The sequence below is a fragment of the Pleurodeles waltl genome, chromosome 9, assembly GCF_031143425.1.
Source record: "Pleurodeles waltl isolate 20211129_DDA chromosome 9, aPleWal1.hap1.20221129, whole genome shotgun sequence".
Lineage (NCBI taxonomy): Eukaryota > Metazoa > Chordata > Amphibia > Caudata > Salamandridae > Pleurodeles > Pleurodeles waltl.
The window spans coordinates 571,570,193-571,596,115 of record NC_090448.1 but is presented as its reverse complement, the minus strand read 5'-3'; the positions used below and the strand labels follow the sequence as shown (position 1 = coordinate 571,596,115).

At 44.4% G+C, this 25,923-nt stretch overlaps 1 protein-coding gene across 2 annotated transcripts in view; it reads left to right on the top strand.

Moving 5' to 3' along the window:
* Window positions 1-25,923, top strand: part of LOC138259675 (cytochrome P450 2G1-like) — a 280,939-nt gene that overhangs the window by 178,070 nt on the left and 76,946 nt on the right. For both annotated transcript variants that reach the window (XM_069207549.1, XM_069207548.1), the window contains one exon: window positions 5,806-5,947. In XM_069207549.1, coding sequence (XP_069063650.1) covers window positions 5,806-5,947 — 142 coding nt within the window. The remainder of the gene's footprint in view (window positions 1-5,805; window positions 5,948-25,923) is intronic.

The window sequence follows — 25,923 nt, the reverse complement described above, 5'->3', positions numbered from 1 at the left end:
CACGCCCCGCATGCATGTCATGGTAACACCTTCTTCATCCCTTGCACGTCATTTAGTACCACAACAGTACTCAAATCTGGACCACGGTTCACAAAACCTCCCCGACCTCGACCTCTTGCTTGGCCCTGAAACATTCTGTTTCCTTGCAGCTGTTGCACCATCTGCCGTACCCCATTTCCCTGCATTCCTGCTTGCGATGCCTTAATTTGCATCACCATCACTTTCTCTTTCAACTTGCTCTGCTTCAACTCAATCTCATCACTACAGTATTTTACATACTGTAACACCTCATCAGTTGGCTTCACTTGCCAGCAGATCAAATGATTCTTTATCATCTGGCTAATCTCTGGTCTTAGCCCTTCAACAAAACTGAACACAAGGTGATTCATATCTTTCGGCTCTATGACTTCTGTACCACTGTAATGCTTGAATGCTTTCAACAACCTCTCATAGTAAGCATGTATCGACTCTTTGCCTTCCTATGCCGATCAGTCAATCTTTTGCCAATCAATATTTTGCGGTAACATTTTCAGCTTCAAAAACTCAATTACTTTATAGTAATACTTCATTACCTCTGGAGAGGGTGCTCCGGTAACCCTATCCCTTGCTGGTCCTGCGGTTGGCCAGTCAACACTTCTCTTGCCCTCGAGCCACAAATCAGCAGGAACAATGATCTCAAATAAGGTGTTCAAGTCTTCCCAGAGATACTTCGCAAGCTTCACAAATCTGTCTGTTTGCTGGTACCACTCTATTGGCTTTTCCCTGAGCCTGGGGAAGTCATTTGTGAATGACAAAATGTCACCTCTAGACCACGATACACAGACTAGAACCCCTCCAGCCGTCTCTCTCATGGGTAGCCTTTTTATTGTACCGGTATCTGGTGCTGGTTTTGGCTGCTGCTGCTGCTCCAAGTAGTCACTTTAGCTTTTATCTCTCTTCTTTGCCCATCTGCCTTCCCACTTCTCTAAAGCTCCCCAAACCTGTGCGCTCTGTAGTATCTCCTGAAGATGGGCCTTCATTCCAGTAGACCTCATGTGATCGAAATCCTCAGGCTCAAAGTCCAATCGGTAACTCCTCTTCAGATGCTTAGTATTGTCTAAGTCTATGCCGTATCTGTCTGCTAGGTTTGCCAACCTTTGGTACACCTTGTTCACTTCTTTAGTTATTCTCGGGAACAGATATCTCACTTCTGCTTCAGTGTATGATTCTAGCCTGTTCACTCCCATGCTCCCTTCAACTAACTCGGCTGCTTCCATGCCCAATCTCACAAAATGTAGGTATTCCTCTCTTTCTGACGGCTCTACAGTCGCAGGAGTAGTCTGTGGTGAATTCAGCTTGTCTAACCATTCATTCAATTGTTGTGCCGTTAACCCTTGCAACCAAATATTTCCAGCCTGTATCATTGGTTGTTGAGCCTCATCTGCACCTGGGACCTGAGGAGTCAGTAATCCCAACCCTGAGTGTCTCATGGTCTCTTGAGGAACCCCTTATGGACTAAAGTCTAACAGGGACCTTAACCTTTCTACCATCTGTTCCACTGGGCTCATCCCTTGAGAGTTCCCTATGAACACTCCTCTTGTCATATCCTGGGTCATTACTCCCTGATCACACATGCAAGGCTTATCCTGTGCGTACAGTGGTACTGGTGGACCAACCGTAATAGGTAGGGATATGGCGGCTGGTGTTGGCTTGTTCCCCATAACTTGTGGAACACTGGCCCCCATATTCTGATTCATTATCCGTGCCATAGCTATCTGCGGTCCTGTGACCGGAGTGTAACTCGGAACCATCTGAGACTGTGGCTGGGGCAGTAAAAGTGGAGTTGGCCCAATGTGCACTAATTTTAATGTTGCATATGCCTGGTCAGACGGCACTATCAAATGCGTAGTGGTTTCTAATACTGGGACATCAGGATAGAGCCTCTGAATTGGTGGTGGCTGCAACTGTGTGTACCTCACTGTGTCTACCACACTGACACTATTCTGTACTGGAGCTGGTGTTGTGACTGCATTTACCTGTTCTGTATTCGCTGTTCCCTGATTCTGGGTTGAATTTACAGGGCCTGTAGTGGTACTTGGTCTATTGTCATCCATTGCATATGGCGGTGGACGATCATGTAACAACTGATTATGGAACTCATCATCATCTGAGTCATCTGCATCTGCCCAATACTTGTTATTCTCTTTACCTTTACTAGAGCCCTTGTCTGTTTTGCAAGTGGCCTTTCTTCCCTGGGTCTCAGCTTCCTGGGTAATCGCCGGAAACATCCTAACACTGTCCATTATCTCTCTTCTTCACATTCTGTTTTCACTATACCATCTAGCCTCCGCTAGTGTCTTTTCTGCCTTCCTCATCCTCCGCTCAAATTTCTGTTGCCGTTGTCGTATGGCCATCAATTCCCAAATTTCTAACGCCTCAAACCGTGCTGGCCTCGGAGGCGGCTTTTGCTCATTCAGTGCCTTCTGCAAATTCTCTAAAACCCCTATGTGGAATGTCCCATTCTCTGGAAACGCCAAGCACCCATCTTTCTCTGTTAATTTGCACCATTGCTTTAGCCAAAGACATGGCGCGACTCCCTCCTCAGCATGGCTCAAATGACGTCACACTCACACACTGCAGCTGACAAAGTCTTGCGGCTTGCCTCCCTCACTCTCGATTCACACAACTAATGCAATATATTGCGAGCACTAACAAAACTCAAATTTGCCGGTTTACTACAGGAAAGGTAACACAATTGCTTCAGAACTTTATAGAGATTTCACTTGAAGCCCGGCCGCTACTCTCTCCTTCTCAGATCTCTCACTCGCAAGCAGAATTCAACCCGCAAATTCTACTCTCGACTTGTCAATGGTTCAACTAGTGCACTTTAGAACTTACCAAATCTCCATCGAAGTTTTCGTTCACTCACTTTGACCCAAACTCTACTCGTCAATCATGCCCTATTGACCTATTAAACCGCGCAAATTACAACATAAACCAAGTGTCTCATACACTTATCAGTATTCTCCAGAGTCTTAGACCACGCAGGGTCCATACATCACCAACAACCACGTGGACAATTTTGAGCACAAAGCACCACACTCACATGAAGTTCGCCGACTTTCCTACTCCCATACTGCGGAGTAGGCACACTTTTACTAAAACATCACCTGGCCTGAAATTCTCACAAACCTCACAATTCACCTGCTGTATGCATAAGCTGTGCAAACGCGAACCCTACTTCACTCATACCATCACTAGAAGGCCGAGAACATACCTAACTCACTCCGGCAGGCTCTGGGGACCTGGGAAAGTCATTGGGCACTTAGGGGAACATCATCCTTTCAATTTGCATTATTTCAAAAACAATTCTAAACAATGGTCCTTCGTCTTGGGGCCCCAAAGGGCCAAAACCATCCTCTGCTACCAGAACTGATAACGCGTCCCGACCTAGGTACTTTACTTGACGGGGACTCGTTTTAGGCCGGTAAACCTTTTGACCCTGATTGGGGACACCTCAAGACGAGATATCTATTCCACATTTCGATCCCTAGATCAATAACATCATCAATATTCACAATAACGAACCAACCAAATTTGTCAATGGCATTAATAAGAATTTAAACACAATAGGACCTTACAGTCATGAATAACCAACCTCAATTTAGTAAGATTTATGAGATTTATTTCCTATTGGTTACAATCTACTAGCAAGTTTATTAGTCTCAATACCAGGCAACACATCAATAACGTCACAATGTGGCAACTTGAATATGACTTAAGCAAAGCAAAGATCATGAACATTAGAACAAAGCGAGACGTCAACATGAATCAACTTTAGCAGAGTAGCATTAATACGTTATTCAACAAAGCAAAGATCCAGTCATTTGTCTATTTGCACCCAATTGTCGGTGAACTCCTTAACTAACCTCAAATTAGCATCAGCATGTTGGGCTTCATGCAAAACAATTTGGTAACACAAATTTGGAAAACATCTGGCTATGGTCTCTATCAAAGAGCAGTTGGTACCTAGAAAGAAAAGGCAAACAGACAATTTACAATTTCATTATCATATAGTTACCCTCCGTAATGGGTCAGCATACAGAGTCAGACTTCGTCCTCAGGACAGCAGTTGATTCGTCATCAGCCGGGGTAAGCAGCAAAGTTCAGCAAGACAGGGCAGTAAGGAATACTTCCCTCATAAGGAGGAAAAGTAAGTATCGGGCAAGGCCAAAAAAAAGGTGAGGATGGTTTAAGGAATCAAGCGGCAAGGACTAAATCAAAATATCAGAGCAACACTAAGAGTGTCCCTCTAACGTCTCAGTAAGAGACACGAAAATGGCTGAGTAAAGTGGCAGGATCAAGGCACGCAAATGGCTCGCGGAAATTTGGCTGATTTCTCCTTGTGATGCGTCATTAAACTGAATTCTCCAGACAAGTCTCTAATTTCCAATTGGTCCGTATTTGGCACACCATTATCTCTATCCAATAGTCTGTTGGTCCCTCTACTAGAATTTTCACTTAAGACAGTTCTCATGCAGTTCATTGGTTCCTGTGATTTACGTCTTCAACGGGTAGAATGTCAGGTTCAAAGAGTAACCCTCCTTGCTTTAGTCAGTAGCTCCATTGTCTTTACCAGTTTGAGTGACCTTGTACCTGTTGCAAATTACACTGTTGCATTCAACAAGAATGTCTCCTTGAGCAAGTCGGGTCTCATGAGAAAGAATTTACTACAGTTACACACATCTCTAGCTTCTGGAAAAGTACAGCTTTATGTCCTTCAAGAAGACAGCACAGTGCACATTCATAAAACACATTTAATATGAGACCAGGCAGCTAGGCCCAGACCCTTGTTAACTAAGGCCTAATGATTAATTTGACAAAACCCTAACAAATAACTCTTAATGCTAAAACAGAATCATACATCAGTAGATTAATAATCCATTATTAGTCCATTTCATTTATCATCGTATTCATTCGTGGCCACTCCCCGTGGGCACATTTCAAACGTGTATGCTAATATTAGTTTGTCACGTTTTCTATGCAGCTTCATTACACATTATTTTGCAAGTGGTCCATGTTAATTTTTGATTATAAAAGCTACGCTCCAACAATACAGTGAAATTTCACAACGTGCGAGTCCTTTAATATACATGCTGTATTGTCACAAGACATCATATTCCAGAGGTGAAGGATACAGCAAGTGGAACACCTTTGCCAATAGAATGAGCATTGCATATAGAGATATTTCACACAAAGCTTTCATCATGCCTAGTCTTCAATCTACGTCAATCATCATGCCTATTCTTTAGTCTGTCAACATGTGCTGTAAAAGGGCAAGCACTGGCTTTCGAAAGGACAAATATTTGTGTGAAGAAAACAATCAGTAGCTGAGTTATGGTGAATTATGCAGGCACAGAGATGGACCTGGAGCCAATCGAAGACTGATAACTAAATACACAGGTGTGTAATTGGGAAAATGACTGGGTGTCATAGACACAGGTATGTGTGGATCTACATAAAATTATTACAAGTGGACATTATAGAGCATAGTTGATAACTGCTACACGTCAATTCTTAGGTGATAGTGGAGAGTGAATGTCCAAGGTGCCGACCAACACCGTTTTAAGAAGGAAACCCCAAATATGTCAGTGGAGCAGCAGCTGCAGCCATTCCAAGAAAAGACTTCTCTCATAACACTAGGCTGGATTGCACGATATTCAATAATGACTTACCCCCAGACAAGGCCTGTTGTATGTGATTTTCACTGTTATTACTTTATTTATCTACCTTGTTAACCTGTATTTCATGCTATGTTTCGTGCAGGAGAAGGGAAATCCCACCAGTGAATTCCATACTGAGGGGTTAGTTGTCACCACCTTTGACTTGTTCTCAGCAGGAACAGAAACTGTCAGCACAACCTTGAGATTTGGGCTCATGATCCTTCTCAAACATCGAGATGTAGAAGGTAGGACAAACCTAACAGCCTTCTCTTTTTGTTTCAAATTTACATTTTCTCACTGCATAGTATACATCTGCACCTTTACAAGAAGACACAACAACGAATTAAAAACATATTCCATCTCTTTCTTTAAACTGTGTACAATTTAAAATATTCATCGGTGGTATCAAAACCTAATTAAGAGCATTAATGATATTACAAAAAACAATTATGGCTGATTAAAGAAGTATGCACATTTATTTATGCAGAATTATTAAACATTGTAGCATACAAAAGATAAAATACATCATGATTAGGATTCGGTTAGACAGAGAACCCTCCATCTAAAATGGACTTGTTTTTGACATTGTACCCCAATGCTGGACAAACACAAACAAATGTGTGTAGACAGTAACAATTGCCTAGCCATCTGATGGTAATAGTGCAAAGTCATTTTGATGTTAAAATTGTAAATTCTTAAGATGAGGAAAGCCAGTAGACGCTTACTAGGAGGTCGGAGAGCTGGTTGAGAAAAAAGTAGAAAACTGAACACAATTATGGTTTGGTCCTGAGAACAATTTATTTGGTTAGGGAAAATTTTTAAGCAGTTCAGGGGAATACTCTTTAATCAGAAGGTTCCTCAATTGAGAAGGAATAATCAGTATGAAAATTAATATGAAAGTGAGCACCTGCAAGGATCATTAGTATTGGCATTGCAACGACCACCATTATTAACAAGGACTTTCAGCTACTAAGCCTCAGATTTCCTGATTTCAAGTCCTCAGGACCACTAGGTAAAATAAAATGCTCTAGTGAAAGTGTTTTGTGGACGCAGGATAACAAAACAATGAGAAGCAGTACAAATGAGATCCACCCACACATGAACACAGGATTCATTAGAAATGGGTGAATTGGTTATAATCAATGTATATACAATACTATAGGTATTTCATTTGAAAATATTATTTACAAACCTCCACCTGAAGGAGTAAATTATCAAAAGAGTGTCTGATTTTAAAGTCTGTTTCCTAGTTGTTAAATTACCTGGAAGTGAATATGAGGGGGGGGGAAACATCCATCATTCATATCTATGGTTCTCGCATTACACAGATTTCAAGATTCCCAAAACTTCTATGAAACTCTAAACTATGATCTCATATTTTGCTCTTTCTAAGCAATATTGCCAGTATGCAAAAGAGGTCTTGATGGCTACTTACTCCCGATCATAGATACAATAACGCTGTTCAGCAGGAGTAATAGTTTAAGAATAGAAAGCAAATGAATGAAGAGCTTTCGCGTCAGGGTGTCATAGTGAGAATATTGCTCCTAATGCTGCAGCACAGGCATCTGTTTCTATGATATAGATAATAATACACTAAGGTGATTTAAAATAGGTGTAGTAGTAAAAACATTTCAAAATTGTAAAAGCTTGTTCCTCGCACAGAAATGGTATCCCTTTCTTAAATAGGAGCATTGAGAGAGGAGATGCTTCCTGTGAATTGTCCATAAAACATTCTGAAGCCCAAAACTTGCTGGCTATCTTTCATGTTCTTTGGAGTAGGCCACCGTCAAACAGCTTTAACATTTTGTGGTCCATTTTGATGCCTCGTGGTAAAATGACACATTCCAAAAAAAAGAAACTTGATAGGTCCTAAATGGACATTTCTCCAATTTTACATACAAAGCATGCTTGCATAAAGGGGTAAACACTACACAGCCGTGCAAATAATGAACAAGTAACGTTTCTAAAAATACGACTGCCATCATGGCAGACTACAACAGATGCATCTGATATGTTTCACATAATGTCAATAACCATATACTGAAAGGCAGCAGCAGCATTACATAGCCCTGCTGCTGTCCATCGGTCCTCTTCCTTATCTAGGTGAGACTGTAAACTCTCCTTAAATCTAACTTTATGAACGAACAGGTGAAGCATATTCAGAGCAAGAGAATAATAATAAGAGAAATAAGTGGTAAATGATATTGAGTTTTAATAGTAATCAAATTTCATTCATAATTTTTATTGGCAGATGGTACCCTTCCAACTTCTAAAACTGCAATGGGGCTACAAACCCTTATTAGTAGGCAGATTCTCCTAGTTCTGTGAGTCAAATGGGTTAGAAAATAATATGTTGAAAGCTACATTTATGGCCTGCAATGAACAGAAACATTTTAGTGGGACCATGTGCTTGGAAGCTAATACTTTGAAGAGAGTCAAATTATTCGACTATATAGGGATTAGATTATTTTCCAAAGACTCTTGTTCATCCCAAAACACTGAGAGCTCCTTCCTGATAATGCACAGGTCTTCAGTACTGGTTATGTTTGCTTCTTCTCACCTCGTTATGCCTGCTTTGGAGATTTATACATCCCAGATTCGAAAAGCTGCACTATGTGCAGCTGAGTTGTGGTGTTGTTATGGCACTTCTACTATGGGAGTAGATGAGAACTACTTCATTAGCTCTATTTTAAACCTCAGTCATGGCACTCCTCTTCTACACATGAGATTAGATCTTGCTCTAAAACCAATAACGGAATAGGGTACATTTCACCCTATCCTATTTTGTCTATGAGTATGAAGTGCCATAGAGCTGACCCCTTCTAGAGATGCACTTCCTGATATCACTAGCCGCTGTAATAGACTCAGGATCTCCTGGGTGGCTTATGTTAAATAAGCTCTGATTGATCGAGGACTGTGTGAGTGGTGGCACGAATCTCCTTCAATACGTGCATCCTTGAAGGTTGTTGCAAAAAATAGATTTTGGATTAAATATATCGAGCAACGTGAGACATCAGCCCACAGAGGCAGTTAGTCAAATTGCTTCCTACCTCCACAAAAATGCGTTCAGGGCAGAAGAATTTTGATACAATCAATCCAATGCTTGCAGGGTGTATTTCTTCAAATTAAAATATGGTATTTTGCCCACTGCTGCCTTCACCTCATTTTGGCCAACAACTTCGTACAACCTTAAAATGTGCCTGCTGTGCAGTTATCCTCTAGAGACTGAAGAACATCTGTTATTTTTCTGACCACACCAAACAAAGATTGACGTACTTGACTCAGTTGCATAGCCTGTCTTCCCCACATAGTTAGCTTCCTCTTAGCTCTAGGATTGATATAATTGTGCTGATAGATTTTAAAATTGATCTTAAGTTGTGATTGATTCTATTTTGATTTAGCATGTTGTATGTACTGGTTGTTTATCCATGTATTGACTATTGTTTTTTAATATGTTAATTTATTGATCAGTATGTTTCACTGATATTTACTGTTCTTTCATGCTTGTGTGTCAATAAATTTCTATATTTGATCTGACAAAAAAATTATGATGAATTTGTGATTATCACATTCAAGGTCTTCATTCACTACTGGGTTTTGGTTCAAAAAGTAGGAACACCAACTAGGGAGGGTGTGAGTGTCTTATGAACCCTTCAAATACACCTTCATTTAAATATTTCTTCTATAGTTTTTCTTTTTTTCAGAATGAGACCATAGATTTTTCTATAAGGTATTTTGACACAAGGAACGGGGTATGTAATACAGTTACAAGGGCAATGAAGTGTTAGATCTTTGGCTCTTTTTCATTAAAACCAAAAGAAGAAAATTTTAACTGTAGAGGTATTTGTACAAGTGTTGTCACTAGTTTACCTTCATGATTGACTGCTATTGTTACTTGTTTATTGCTCATGGTGTATTGAGAGAAGTAATCATCTTTGTAAAAACTTGAATAGAAAAGTGAATGTGTTTTGTGGCCAATCAATCCAAAGATTATTGGGGTGATTCTAACTCTGGCGGGCGGCGGAGGCCGCCCGCCAGAGTTCCCCCTCCAGAATACCGCACCGCGGTCATTAGACCGCTGCAGGTATTCTGGGTTTTACACTGGGCTGGCGAGCGACCGCCAAAAGGCCGCCCACCAGCCCAGTGTAAAACTACCTTCCCACGAGGACGCCGGCTCCGAATGGAGCCGGCAGAGTGGGAAGGTGCGACGGGTGCAGTGGCACCCGTCGCGAATTTCACTGTCTGCAATGCAGACAGTGAAATTCATTGTGGGGCCCTCTTACGGGGGCCCCTGCAGTGCCCATGCCATTGGCATGGGCACTGCAGGGGCCCCCAGGGGCCCCACGACACCCCATACCGCCATCCTGTTCCTGGCGGGCGAACCGCCAGGAACAGGATGGCGGTATGGGGTGTCTGAATCCCCATGGCGGCGCAGCGCGCTGCGCCGCCATGGCGTATTCAGAAGGGCAGCGGGAGACCGCCGGTTTTCCACTTCTGACCGCGGCCGAACCGCCGCGGTCAGAATGCCCTGCGGGGCACCGCCAGCCTGTCGACGACCGCCAGGGTTAGAATGACCCCCTATGTTTCCTCGGCAAGGCCGAACTAAGAATGAGAGATGATGCTGGAACATCTTTCATGTCAAAAACCAAAGATCCAATGGGGGTCATTCTAACCCTGGCGGTCGTCGACCGCCAGGGCTAAAATGACGGGGGCACCGCCAACAGGCTGACGGTGCCCCGCAGGGCATTCTGACCGCGGTGGTTCGGCCGCGGTCAGAAGTGGAAAACCGGCGGTCTCCCGCCGGTTTTCCGCTGCCCTTCTGAATCCGCCATGGCGGCGCAGCGCGCTGCGCCACCATGGGGATTCAGACACCCCATACCGCCATCCTGTTCCTGGCGGTTCGCCCGCCAGAAACAGGATGGCGGTATGGGGTGTCGTGGGGCCCCCGTCAGAGGGCCCCACAATGAATTTCACTGTCTGCATTGCAGACAGTGAAATTCGCGACAGGTGCCACTGCACCCGTCGCACCTTCCCACTCCGCCGGCTCCATTCGGAGCCGGCGTCCTCGTGGGAAGGTAGTTTTACACTGGGCTGGCGGGCGGCCTTTTGGCGGTCGCCCGCCAGCCTAGTGTAAAACCCAGAATACCCGCAGCGGTCTAATGACTGCGGTGCGGTATTCTGGAGGGGGAAATCTGGCGGGCGGCCTCCGCCGCCCGCCAGAGTTAGAATCACACCCAATGTGTTCTATAAGTGAGACCCTAAATAAGGATTGTGATTCTTGTGTCACGTCCCTGACCTGACAATGTACTGCTGATACGAATATTGCTTTATTTGATATGTAATTTTATTCCATTTTGCTTGGTCAATTGGGTATCCAGGGAAATACATCAAGCTCCATAATCCAGTAAGGCTGAGATCTCCAAAGCTCATTGAGGATGATCGAGGGATAAAAAGGGAAAATATGTGTTTTCTGCAGCAAGTAAAAAGTACCTTATGATCACTGTCTGTTCACTGCTTAGAAATGAACAAAACTATTTTTCTGGGAGTTGGAAGCATGATGTTACAAAATGGACAGTGGGGCCACAATGCAAGCACATACTATCCCTTTCTCTTTTATCACCACACAGGATAATTTATTTTTTTGTACTGCCAACCTGTTTAGCCTTTTCAGTTAGAGGCACAGAGGGATTGGACTTAACTGAATAAAGCAATAAAAAAACAATGGCTATTTTCTGAATGCTTTTCTCTTCTTCTCTGAGCATGCCATTGAATAATTTGTAATACTAAATTTATTGGGTCAGCTGTAGTCGTTGGTCTATTTATGAACAGTGCTACAGCAAATTTCAAATGCTTTCAAGTCTTTGGTGAAAACCTGCTGCAGTAGTACCATCCAACCAAGCTGCCACAGATGATAACCTTTGAAGTGGACAATATATGAAATTATATCCTAAGGTCCTTTGCAAAGTGTCTATAATCCTATATGGGCTTCTTGTTTCTATGATTCCTTTCACATCTCTGAAAGTCAACCCACAAAGGAGCTAAGAATCAGCATGTGTGGGGCCTTGTCTTAGTATAAGAAGAGGAACCCACTCTAAAGCATCCTTAGACAGAATGCTAGTATGAAGGAGACGTTTAGAAGCTTGAGCTAAATGCTGGTAGGGTCTTGCAAGGAAATGCAGTTGACATATATATTATCAGAATGAGTTAAGGCTTAGGCAGGATTAATACTTCTTCAACTGGTTGGAGTTCTATTAGCAGAGAACAATATCCCAATAGGTTTAGGTCAATCAAGGGACAGTAACATGTTCCCTCTACAACTCTGTTAAACCATCTAAAAAAAAACTCTCTTTCTGTGTGGGCATTCTATCTTTTACTATATATTGTCAATGACTGGAAACGGGGAATTGAAAAGATCACTGGCACCAGTATTAAGAAGAACTTACAGGCGCAAACCCCCAGTATCCCTGAACCCAAACCCCCAAGAGTGTTCGTAAAAATGTGATGCTTTAGTGGAATGGTCTCAACAAGGGAACAAGGAGGCAAAACAACGATAAGTAGCACAAATGGAGATCTATCCACAGAAAAATTGGTAAATTGGTCATAAATTATATGTATATGCAATAGTATAAGTATTGCATTAAACAAATGTTGCTATGATGCCTTCTTCAACCAAAACCTAGAGATTCCTGATCCTATAGGATGCATGAAACTGTATAAGTAAGACCACTCGATTACGTTGCAGTGGAGGATTATGCTGCAGGGTTGGCTAAATTATGTTTCATGAAAAGGAAAACTACGGGATTTAGTTTATTACCTTCTGTGGCTGAATTTTTTCACTACTTTTTAGAAGGTAACTTGGGTCTCTCTTTGGCAGAGGTATCTACTCTGTCCAAGTAGGGGCCACAATCCTAGCCAGGGAAAGTGAGATACACACCCTAAATTAACCTGTGCTTACCATCTAGTAGCTGGGAAAGAGAAGTCAGGCTTAACTTGAGAGCCAAGGTGTAAAGTATTTGTGCAACACTTAAAACAGTACAAGAGTGACAAAAACACACAAAAATAAATTGCATCAATTTAGAAAAATAGATCTCAATTTAATGAGCATTATAAGACAAAAACAACAAAAAATCCAAAAAGTAGAAGTTGACATATGAATTTGTAAAGAATATTTGCAATTGTAGTGCTTAAAAGCGTAATATGCTCACTGGTGCTATCTGGTCGCGCAACGTTCAGATCACCCGCAAAGGAGCATGGTCCAGCTACAGGAACCAACCTTGTCCTGCTGTGAAACAGTACCTTGGATGGAGGGTTCTATCAAATCTGAAGATCCGATGTGAGGAGACGATGCAAAGGCGATGGGAAAGCTCTTATTTGCACAGTCCAGGGATGTGTCATCAGTGAGCTGAGCGGTTGATGATCTCCGAGCAGAGATGCGGCGTCGAATCCTTTGCGATGAAGGCGATGCATCATTGTTGAGCAATGCGAAGGTGATGCGCCCGGGCAGATAGTGATGCATAGATCCTGAGCCGCGCATTCGCCAATGCAAAGTCCTCCAACTCAGCAGCAATACATCAGGGTGAGGAGTGATGAGACAGTTCAGGTCGGTGTAGTAATGGCGATGCATGGATTTTCTCACAGCACAGCTGCTGAACCTAGTTTTGGGGGCCCAGGACAGGATTAGCACCAGACGCTGTATCAGAGGTGAGTGAAATTTTTGATGTCCCTGAGACTTCAGAACAGGAAGCAAACCAGCAAGTCCTTGGAGTCACCTTGATTCTGGGAATGTAGAGATTCAGGTCCAGTCTTTCTCACTCCCAGGCAAGAAGGCAGCAGGCAGCAGGGCACAAAACCAAAGCAGGAGTCCAGCAAAATCAAGCAGAGTACATCAGAGTGACAGTCCTTTCTGAATCACAGCACCCCTCCTTCCTGGCAGAATGGCCTCCGGTCCAGAAGTGTAATGATTTTTTGGGGTTTGAGGTCCAGTACTTATAACCAGTTGTGGCTTTGAAATGTGGAAGACTTCAAAGAGAGGGCTTTGAAGTGCACAAGATGCTCTTCTTTCCCTGACTTCAGACACTCTACAAGGGGCTATGAAGCTCTTTCTGTGGGGACAGGAACAGCCTTATTCCAGTGCAAGTATCAGCTCCTTCCTCCCAACCAGCCCAGGAAGACCCATCAGCCTTGTAGTGGGCCATCAGGATGCAAGTGTCACGCCTCAGCTCCCTTTGTGTATGGCTGTCTAGAGGGAATGCACTTAGCTGTCACCGACCCAGACGTGTTTTCAGAGACAGGCAGAGGCACAGAATGGTTAAAGTAAGAGAATTCCTACTTTCTAAAAGTGGCATTTTCTGACTTGCAATTTAAAATCAAATTTCGCCATAATTTGTCATTTTAAATTGTAGGTTCAGAGACACCAAACTCGAAAAATCTATCTGGCCCCAAAATATAGTAAGGTAATCCTAGTGTTAAACTATGGAAGAGGTAGGCCTTGCATTAGTGAAAAACAATTTTAAGAGTTTTTCACTACCTGGACAAGTAAGAGCAAAAGTACATGTCCAATTTTTTAAATACACTGCACCCTGCCCTTGGGGCTGTCCAGAGCCCACCTTAGGGGTGGCTTCTATCTATAAAAAAGGTATGTTTGGTCCTGACAAAAAGGTTAACTTGCCAGGTCGACATGGCAGTCTAAAACTGCACACACAGGTTCTGCAATGGCAGTCCTGAGCCATGTTTAAAGTCCACAGCAAAGGTTTCCCTTTTTTTATAATCCAGCTCTGATCCCTGGAAAGAATCCCCCTACTATAAAAGCTACAGGATGATCGAGGCCTTCTTCTTTAGGCATCTGCTTGCACCATGAATTCTTAGGAGAAGTTGGGGACTTGAGAACAGGTGCCATGCACATGGTTTCCTTCAGGGTATCAAAAACGTTTTGGCATGCCTTTATCCAGATCACCACACATGGATGCTTCTTGGAAGTCAGCTCTGTCAAGGGTGCAATGATGGTACCATATCCCTTGATGAATCTCCTGTAATACCCAGTGAGGCAGTTGAAGGCTCTCACCTTTGTCCAGGTCGTAGGAGGGTGTTCCCAAGTCAGAAGGGTCTCAATTTTGGCTTGGATGGGGTCCACTTCATCGCCTTCCACTTGGTACTCCAAGTAGACCACAGAACCCTGCCGTATCTGGCAATTACTGGCCTTGATAGTCAGGTCTGCCCTCTTCAGAGCCTGGAACACTTCCTTAAGGTGGCACAGGGGTTCCTCCCAACCAAGAAGTGAACACTGCAGTGTCATCTAGGGAGGGGCACTGAAGTTCTCTAGTCCAGGTCGGACCTGGTTGGCCAACCTCTGGAAGGTGGCAGGGGCATTCTTTAACAAAAATTGCATGACTCAGCACTGGAAGTGCCCTTCTGTGGTAGAGAACGCAGACCACTCTTTTGCCTCCTCGGTCAAGGCAATCTACCTTTACCCAGACATTAGGTCAACACAGAACCGGATTTCAGGTGTCACACCTGGCAGGGCAGCCTTCGGGACCAACACCTCTGGCTGTACCCTTGGCTGTTTGAGGGCTCAATAACCCTAGTGCCAACATTTTGGAGTCTTGCTCCTTAATGTTAGCTCTTACTTTGTCAGACAACCTGTACATTTTATTTTTCACAGTTGGGCTGTCTCCATTGCCAATATCATGGATTCACCATGTAGTCAGCCCTGGGATAAGTAAACAAATAGAGAGGCAAACTGCCGTAAGAACTGACGGCAGTCTCTCTGTTGATCTAGGATCAGTGTAGGGGAGAGGCTGACACCCTCCATGGACCCATCCTGCTCTTTGGAAAACAGTTTTGCAGTGAGAGGTTCAATCTCCTTTTCCACCTCATCACCAGTTACCAAGAGCATGGTAATCTCAGACCTCTCAAAGTGGGGTTTAAGGAAGAGAACATGTAGGCCTTTCAAGGGGTTCCCAGGAGTCTTGAGGTTCACCAGGTAGGTGATATCTACTCCTGCACTTCTTGACCTCATAGGGCCCAGACCAGCAGTCTTGTAGAACGCAGGGATCCACAGGCTCTAAAACTCACCCCTTTCGGCCAGGCTGAAACTTAACCAGAGTGGCATTTTGGTCATTTTAGCATTTCATGTCCTCCTGGCTGGCTTCTTGGGCCTCTCAGGCAAGTTTCCTGAAACACGCTGTCTGGTTGCGAAGGGTCAGCATGTAGCTGACCATATGCTAGGGTGCTCTCATAGGAGCTTGCTCCCTGCCCTCCTTTACCAAACTGAGAGGCCCTCTCACAGAGTGCCCATGCAGAAGTTCAAAGGAGCTGAAGCCAACCCCCTACTGCGGTACTTCCCTGTATGCAAACAAGAGGCATGGCAGGAGGATGCCCCACTTACACATCATGGGTTTGGGTAGACCCTTAATTATGCCTTTGAGATTTCAAACTTGTACGTTACCCCACACCCCCTCTGCATAGCCTTCACGTAATTGGACTTGAAGTTGGTATGAGATACCACCTCCTTGGGGAAATCTACCCAGATTAAGATCCCCATTAATTCCCTGGCCAGCGCAGGTGCAGTCACTGCCCTCAGAGGGATAGCTTTTGAGTCCTGAGTGGCATGGTCCATCAAGATCAGAACAAATCTGTTGCCCATGGCTGTCTTTGGGTCCAGAGGCCCAAAAATGTTGATGCCCACCCTCTCAAAGAGGGGTGCTAATGACAGGGAAAGGCTGCAGGGGCCTTGTACTTTCCTCCAGTTTTGCCACTCACCTGGCAGGTAGGACAGGATATACAGTACGCATCTGAGGCCTTCCTCATTTGAGGCCAATAAAATAGGTTGACAAATCTGTCAAAGGTCTTCTCTTGCCCTAAGTAACCTGCCAGTGGCACATCATGAGCCAGACCCAGTAGCAAGGCCCTGTAGTACTGGGGACCACCAACACACATGTTGCAGCAGACTAAGGAGCCTTAGGCTCACTATAAAGTTGACCATTTTCACAGTAAATCAGGTGCTTGCCAGAGGCATCACCAGCTGCCTGGGCTTCAGCCTGCTGCCGAAGACCCACAAGAGTAAGGCATTCCTTTTCTGCCTTGCAGAACTCCTCCCTGGTTTGACTCCCTTTCTGATGCCAGTTGGACAGCTCAGGCAGGTTCCCCAGTTTGGCCACTTTCTCCCCTGTAAGTACTAGGGCCTACCCCTCAGGTTCCCACTCCTCCAAGACTGTGTGAATCTCAGGAGTGGGTTTCCTGTGCCCCTTGCCCTTCTTCTTCTTACTGCAGGACCATGGGCAACTCTTCCAGGTTCCAGGTCCTTCTGATCACCCTCTTCGGCTGCCATGGCCCATGTGGTCAGGCACCCCCATTCAGAAAACCCCAACATTCTCAAGTGTAACCTGGTGGTATGGTCCAGGTTGTTTCCCAGCAGACAATCAACAGACATGGACAGACTCACAGCTAACGTTAGCAGTCCTGAGACCCCCCCATATTCAAAGGAAAATTGGTAGTGGCTCTCTCGGTTGTCAGCAGCAACAACTTGGTAGGGCACATTAGGGACTACCTGCTCTGAAGAAACCAGATGGCACCTGACAGTTTGTCATGCTGACTCCTATGTTTCTTGGAGCCTCTACCTTTTGACCATTGATGGTGACCCCCTGACTGTATTTTCTAGTATTGTCAGGCATGTGGGTTTTGTGCACCTTCTCTCTGTCACCCAGCAACATAGGGTAACCTCTGCACTGTTCTCCAAATTAACTGGGACCATCTTCTTCCCAAGTGTTACACTCGCCAACCCCAGTGACTACCCACTGCTGTGGGGCTGTGCCCACTTGGGACACTTGGCCTGCCCCTTGTACTGTCCTTCTTGTAGCACTGACGGGGTGCCTTCCCTTAAGACTTACTATCATGGAATTACTTATTTTCATCAAGGGGATGTGAGCCCTGACACACAGAACTAGTTAATGGCTCTTTAGAGAACTCCTTGTTCTTATTTTGGACACCCTCCTTCTTCTTTTGAAGACCCTCCCCATCCTTGTGCTGGTCCCCCAAGACAACTTCTTATGGATCCTGGTGGCTCCTGGTGGACCCAGAGATCCGCTTCCTTGGTAAACTTCCTGGGGTAAGAGAGCTTACTATTAGCAAGATGTTGGTGCAGGTCTGGGAAACAAAGACTGAACATGTTCCCTTTTACAATCAAGCTATACAGCGCTTGTAATCCTTTACCTCACCGCCCTTCACCCAACCATCCATTGTCTTGCATAAGGAATCCACACAATCTACCCTGGTCTGTTGGGATAGCTTCTAACTGTCCCTGGATGTCTGCCTGTACTTCTTCGGGATCAGACCAAACATCCTGATTAGGGCCTGCTTCCTGGAGGGTGGGTACCTCATCATGTCTCACCCTTCTACAGGCACTGGAGTGCCCCTCCCTCATTAGGAATGTGCCTCTGCAAACTGCCTTCCGAGTCCTCCTCAAGGACTTTGTGCATCTGCAGAGCAATCTCATAGGCATCAACTCAGCTATCTATGTCGTCTCCCACAACAAAGTCAGACACCGGACCCTTGGGTATATGTACCCTCCTGTCCGAGGGCACTGAAGAAATGCTGCAACCACCCTGAATGGACTCTGCCCTCCTGGCTTTTATTGTTCAGCTCTCTCAAGCTCAACTCCTGAGCCAATAGCGTATTTGTCTCCTTCATAGTCAATTTGAGCTTAGCAAGCTCCAATCTCAATTTACTTTTCTCCCTCCTGTCCGCTAGCTCCACTGGGGAAAGTCCTCTGGATGACACACTGCTCTCCACCAGGGTTGGAATCTCCAATCTTCGAAAGATATTGTCTCCCTTCTCTGCAGGTAGCAGTCCAAGACCCTCCTCTTTGCCCTGGTCCAAATCAGTCATGTCCTGCTCCTCCTTCTTCTCTGGGTCCACATTCAGTGCAGCATGTGATTCTGACCAGGCTCTCAGTGCCTTTTGTAGCTCCACCTATGTAATGGAGCCCTTTACAGGAAGCCCAAAGTCCTTGCAGAAATCTCTGAGCTCGACCACAATGTACCCCCTCAAGTTTGGGCAGCTAAAATTCCCTTTTTGAAGGTGTAGATGCAGATGTAGAACCTCTAGTCAGAGATACGGTTTAGGAAAAAGCAAAAATGGCAATCAGAGAGAATAGAAAAATTCAAAATGCCAATCAGAAAGGATAAAGGAAAAAAATGCCAATCATGAGGAATTGACTCAAAACGGTTTTAGATGTGGATGGTAGTGTACGCAACATTATTGTAAATGACTGCACAAATCCAAGTCCTATCCTCCCCGCTGTGTTAGAAATTGGGTCCCTAGTTGGCAGAGGTATGCACCCTATCAAAGTAGGGTCCACAATCCTATTTAGGGTAAGTCAGACACACACCGAAAAATTTACCTGTGCTCACCCTCTGGTAGTTTGGCACAGAGCAGTCAAACTTGACTTAAGAAGCAATGTGTAAATTATTTGTGAACACTTAAAACATGAAAAAACAGTGAAGACACCAAACAAAGATAATCCATACCTAGTTAGAAAAAGAGATTTTAGTTGAATGAGCAAAACAAGGCCAAAATGACAAAAACTCAAACAGTAGATGAGATATGAATTCGTAAAGAATATCTGCAATTGCAGTGCTTAAAAGCTCAAAGCACCAAATGGGGCTATCTGGTCATGCTCGACCAGGGTAAATCCTAAATTCAGGCCAAGCGCAGGCCGGCTACAATGACCAACTTTGGCTGAAACAGTACCTTGGATGGAGTTTGCGCTGACGTCTTAGATCTGATGCGAGGAGCAGAGGGGATGATGCGAAGGTGATGCGTTGGTTGATGGTGATGCATGGATCCCGAGCCACAAAACCGGAAATGCGAAGATCTCCTTCGCGGCTATGCGACGGTGTCGAGAAGAGATGCAGTGGTTCCGATCGGCGTAGTGATGGCGATGCATGGATTTTCTCGGAACACAGCTGGAGAACCAACTTTCAAGGGCTCAGGACTGGATTGGCACCACTTGGCATAGTAGGACTCACAGTTCACAGAGTCCAGAATCTGTAGCAGAGGTGAGTGAAGTCTTTGATGTCCCTGAGGCGTCAGAACAGGAAGCAAGCCAACAAACCCTTGGAATCACTTTGATTCTAGAGATATAGATATTTAGGTCCAGCCCTTCTCACTCCCAGGCAAGGAAGCAGCAAGCAGCAGGGCAGGCACAGCAAAGTGGAGTTCAGCAAAGTCCAGCAGAGTGACAGTCCTTTCACCAGCACAGCAGGCCTTCATCCTTGCAGAATGTCCTCAGGTCCAGAAGTTCAATCATTCGGTGGAGTTTGGGGTCCAGTCCTTATACCTAGTTATGCCTTTGAAGTGGGGGAGAATTCAGAGAGAGGCTTTTGAAGTAAAAAGGTTCTTGCCCTTCCTTCCCTGGCTCCAGACACTTTACAAGGGGTTATGCAGCTGTTTGTGTTGGGAGAGGCACATCCCTTATCAGGTGCAAGTGCTAGCTCACCCCTCCCATCCAGCCTAGGGAGACCCTTCAGCCTGCTAATGGGCCATTACTTCTTTGTTGTGGTCTTTTTTGCAAGATAGGTGTATTTACCTTACACCTGAACTACAGTCTCTGAGACGGTGAGTTGCCCTACTTGGTGTCCAATGCATTAAATTGATTATCTCTCTCCATACATTAGCCTTGAAAAAATCACCATTGTGACGAAACACGTGTTGGCTGTTTCTGGATCGATGCTCTCTCTCACTGGATATATTTTGTCCATCAATAAAGAGACTATCTTTTGTGAAAAGATGTGAACAACCAACGTGCCTATTCTCTTCTATTCAACAGCAACTTTGCATCACAGAGCTTGAATTTTTGTATCACACTGTTGTTAATGAGTGATGTGGTTTATCTTATGTATAGTGTAATTGTATATGTTAGCTCATAGCATTAAGCCTTTGGTTTGGATATTAGATGTAGAATGTGACAGCGACCAAATGATGAAAAGGTTAAATGCCTGAGGAATGGTTAGGCCACAAAATTTGCTATCCTGTGGGTGTTGTGGTATTTATTCAGTGGCAATAATGCACACACAACCCACTCAAAGGCCTAATCATAACCACCTACATTCTGAGAATAAAGTCCATCACAAGTGGGTCTGTTCCAATACTTCTTTCTTTTATTATCCAATTGTAGACATTCAAAAGACAGCAGAGACAGTCAATTTTAACTGTCTCCTGAAGACAGCAAAAAACAGCCAACACGTATTTTGAGACACAGTCTCATTTTCAGGGATGTATAACACACACAAAGAAACGTCAGAATACATGATATGGTGTACCTTGAAAACTAAGTACATTTGCTTGAATACTCTTACTGTACCTAAGAATCAGCATATTTGATGAATTGTATATCACCACATAAGAGATTGTCAAAGTTATTGTGCTCAATAAAAAGTACCCCATTGAATCAAAGGGCTAAGACCTACCATAATATAGACTACTAGCCATCACCTTGGACAGTGGTCAGTATTTCACATAAGCAAATAATTCCAATAATAAAAAAGAACTGTAATAAAACAAGGGGAAAATACAGTGAGGCATATAATAGCAAACTGTTTTAAACAATCTAGATTGCCGTGCTTGATTGCTTCAGGAATATTTAATCAAACCTCTACTTTTCCCACTACCAAACCCCAAAAACAGGATCTGATAATAACGGCCTACCCATATGGGTACATGAAATACGAGATGGAGACCTCCATCCATTAAAAAGAAAAATACCAAGCCACTGCTTACACTGCTATATAAACTGTCTTAAGTTACCACCTTCCTTAGATATGTGCCAGACTGCACTCATTCTGACCTGAAATGCAAAGTATCAGCCCACGTCAATAAAAACACAGTTGCAGAACCATTCATAACATTGTTACTTTTCCAAACCAGCAATTCACCTCCATCATATGCCAGGTACCTAGCACACCCATCAAACTGACTGACAAAATCTACCCATAACAGTATCCCTTACTGAGTAACAAAAACTGCTGTAGCATCCTGAAAATATCCCACGATCAGTCAAACAGTCTAAACAGAAACTCCACCCTTAAATACTAAAATTCCCCCAAAACTCAAACCGCCAGCTACAGATTGAAATTGACCAATACAAAGTCCTCCATCTGAGTTACACAACATTTCTTAATCAAAGTTTTATTGAATTCACCAACCAATATAAAAAAACAAGTGAAAAATTATAAAAAGATCATTACATTACCTAATTGTACAAAACTAAAAGGCTCCCAAAAATAAAGAATATGAATACAAAAGTCAGTCAGTCCCCATTGGAATTAGAACCCCAGTCAGTCAACAGCTTGAACCATCACATTATTCATCATGTCAAACCAGTTCATGTTAGGTAAGTCCAATCTTAAAGCTGTTAGTTCATTTCTACTCAACAAATATCTTCCTTTAATGTTTAAGAAATACAAGTCGCAAATGATAGTTACACAACATACCCCAATTGATCAAAGTTTTATAGTACTCAACAATCAAATCAAGAAAATAAGTAAAGATCATTACGTGTCCTAATGGCAAAGAACTAAAAGGCACAACAAATAAAAAGGTCAGCCAATCCCCACTGGGATTTGAACCCCTGTCAGGCAGGAGACTTGAGCCATGACACTATTCTTCACACCAAACCCATTCATATCAAATAAATTCAATCTCAAAGCTGTTGAGGTTGTAAATTACTGATCCTAATGTAAACAAATATGTGGTAGCACAAGCAAAGCATGAATATGTCTCACTGACTGAACACCAACCAATTCAGTAGTTAGGTTTTTCCAGCACCTCAATTAGACACAATGACTATCCAAAACACACCTATCAATATATTCAACAATCAGAAACTACTTGTAAAAATCACATATTAAAACATCATTATATTGTAAGTAAAACTAAACAACTTCTAATTAATAATAACAAGGTGTGGAGTTCCCTGTCCAAATTCAAACCCAAATTGACTGAATTAAGTTTATGAATCCAGCACGTCTCTTTTCTCACTTTCTTTTCGAGGCCCCACCTTGTCTATCCTTATCAATATGTTCTATTCCAAGGAATGAAACTGCATCAAGTTCCAATAGTGAATGTTCTCTGTAAAAATGAAGTCATGAGATATTTGTAATCCTTATTTTTGATTGCTCTCATGTGTTCTTTCCATCTTTCCTATTACGTTTTGCATGCACACATGATAATATAAACACAGTTTAAAGTGTTACAGTTAATGAATGAATTAATCAGAAAGTCCTATCAATCGTACTGTCAGAAAATGTTTCAACATTGTCCATAACATATTTACAGCAAATACATTTGGAACACAGGTTTACCTGTTATTCAATTGGGGCACCACCTTTGGTTCCAAATGGAAGATACCTATAAGTATCCCTGGGACTGAGTAGGTTTCTAATTCTGGGTGCTTTCTTGTATGTAATGATAGTTATATCAGAGACATAGGGCCTCAATATGAGTTTGCCTTGCTTTTGGGAAGACCGCTACGGTGGCGGTGGCCAAAAGGCCGTCATGTTGGCAGTAATCCAAATGTCATTTTAAGAGTCACCCTGTGAACTCTGCCAAAAAACAGCCAAATTTCTGAAATGCCAAGGACAGTAGAGGATGGAAAAAGGGCGGTCCCACCACCAGGACCGACAAACATCCTCCCATCAGATTAGGAACCACAAATCACAACAGCGGTTCTTCCATGGCTGAAAACCCTTGGCAGTGCAAACCCCGGCGGTGTCAACTCACATCACACTGAACACAACACCACATTGGATAGTTTGAATACCCGCACCTGACACATCCACATACCTACACACTCCACTATATTACACACCCCTACACAACCCACAATCCTTTGCAAACAGAACGCCACACACAGCCACAGACAAGCAAAATCTTTTTCAGATATAGGAAAACCAACAATAGGCATCCATGTACTGTCGTAGTTTGGACTCTTGCTCTGGGCAAGACTGCTGATTCAAGGATGACAGTACTTATGTTTGTAGGTGACTATGCCTATCCTATAACAAGTTGCAACTGTAGTCCCAACTCTTCTGGCTCACTAGCAGTACCTCACCAACAACCCAAACAGCTAAAGGTGATTTGTGGCAGTCTTTACGCATGGACTCAGAAGTATGACATCTCAGGGAGTGTCGTGGTTAAACTGAGATTACCCCTTTCTCACAGATATATGGGGGCATATTTATACTCCGTTTGCGCCGAATTTGCGTTCGTTTTTTTCGACGCAAATTCGACGCAAAACTAACTCCATATTTATACTTTGGCGTTAGACGCGTCTAGCGCCAAAGTTCATGGAGTTAGCGTCATTTTTTTGCGTGAACACCTTCCTTGCGTTAATGATATGCAAGGTAGGCGTTCCCGTCTTAAAAAATGACTCCGATGCATATGCGTCGTATTTATACTCCCGGGCAAAAATGACGCCCAGGAGTGGGCGGGTCTAAAAAACCCGCATTAGCGCCGGATTTTAACGCCTGGGTCAGGGCAGGCGTTAAGGGACCTGTGGGCTCAGAATGAGCCCAGAGGTGCCTTCCCCTGCCCCCAGGGACACCCCCTGCCACCCTTGCCCACCCCAGGAGGACACCCAAGGATGGAGGGACCCACCCCAGGGACATTAAGGTAAGTTCAGGTAAGTATATATATTTTTTTTTTTGTGGCATAGGGGGGCCTGATTTGTGCCCCCCTACATGCCACTATGCCCAATGGCCATGCCCAGGGGACATAAGTCCCCTGGGCATGGCCATTGGGCAAGGGGGCATGACTCCTGTCTTTGCTAAGACAGGAGTCATTTCAATGGGGGTTGGGCGTTGTAAAAAAATGGCGCAAAACGGGTTGAGGCGATTTTTTTGCCTCAGCCTGACTTGTACCATTTTAGGACGCCCATACTCCATTTTCCCCCTACGCCGGCGCTGCCTGGTGTACGTCGTTTTTTTCCACGCACACCAGGCAGCGCCGGCGGCTAACGCCGGCTAACGTCATTGAATAAATACGGCGCCCGCATGGCGCTTCAGAATGGCGTTAGCCGGCGCAAATTTTTTTGACGCAAAACTGCGTTAGCGCAGTTTTGCGTCAAAAAGTATAAATATGGCCCATTATGTCTCAACCAAACACAGGCAATAACGAAGATGCAATAGTTTTTATTTAATACAATACGGTAAATCGTATTGGCTGCAATGATTAGGATTAACAGTACAAGAGATAGAATTGTAAAGACGAGGGTCATGATTATGAAGACCCCCACCATCTTGTATTAGCATAGAAAGACATAAAGGCGGTCATTCTGACCCTGGCGGTCAAAGACCGCCAGGGCGGAGGACCGCGGGAGCACCGCCGACAGGCCGGCGGTGCTCCAATGGGGATTCCGACTCCCGCCAGTGTACCGCCGCCCCATAGAATCCTCCGCCGAGGGGATTCCGACCCCCCCTACCGCCATCCAGATCCCGGCGGTCCGACCGCCGGGAACCGGATGGCGGTAGGGGGGGTCGCGGGGCCCCTGGGGGCCCCTGCAGTGCCCATGCCACTGGCATGGGCATTGCAGGGGCCCCCGTAAGAGGGCCCCTACAAGTATTTCACTGTCTGCTTGGCAGACAGTGAAATACGCGACGGGTGCAACTGCACCCGTCGCACAGCTTCCACTCCGCCGGCTCGATTCCGAGCCGGCTTCATCGTGGAAGCCTCTTTCCCGCTGGGCTGGCGGGCGGCCTGAAGGCGGCCGCCTGCCAGCCCAGCGGGAATGTCAGAATTACCGCCGCGGTCTTTCGACCGCGGAACGGTAACCTGACGGCGGGACTTTGGCGGGCGGCCTCCGCCGCCCGCCAAGGTCAGAATGAGGGCCAAAGTGTATCATATGTCCGTGTACCCAATCATAACAGGCCTAGCCTTCTACCTAGAGGAGAGTTGGGTATGTTAAACCTAATCTGCCAATGCCATGTCCCTGGAAGGAGACCCCAACCCTGGTTACCTTGAATGAGGTCTCAAGCTCAGACTTCGGAAGAGCACAAAGTCCGGGTCAGCGTCAAGGCGATGTGCAGCATCGACAGCAGAGATGGTATCTGGCTGGAATCCCTCTGATTATCTGTCTAAAGTGTGATGTATTTATACAGATCTCCTTGGACCCCTGACGTAGGTTGTTCCAAAACAATAGATAATGCTGCATGCTTGGGACGGTAATTTT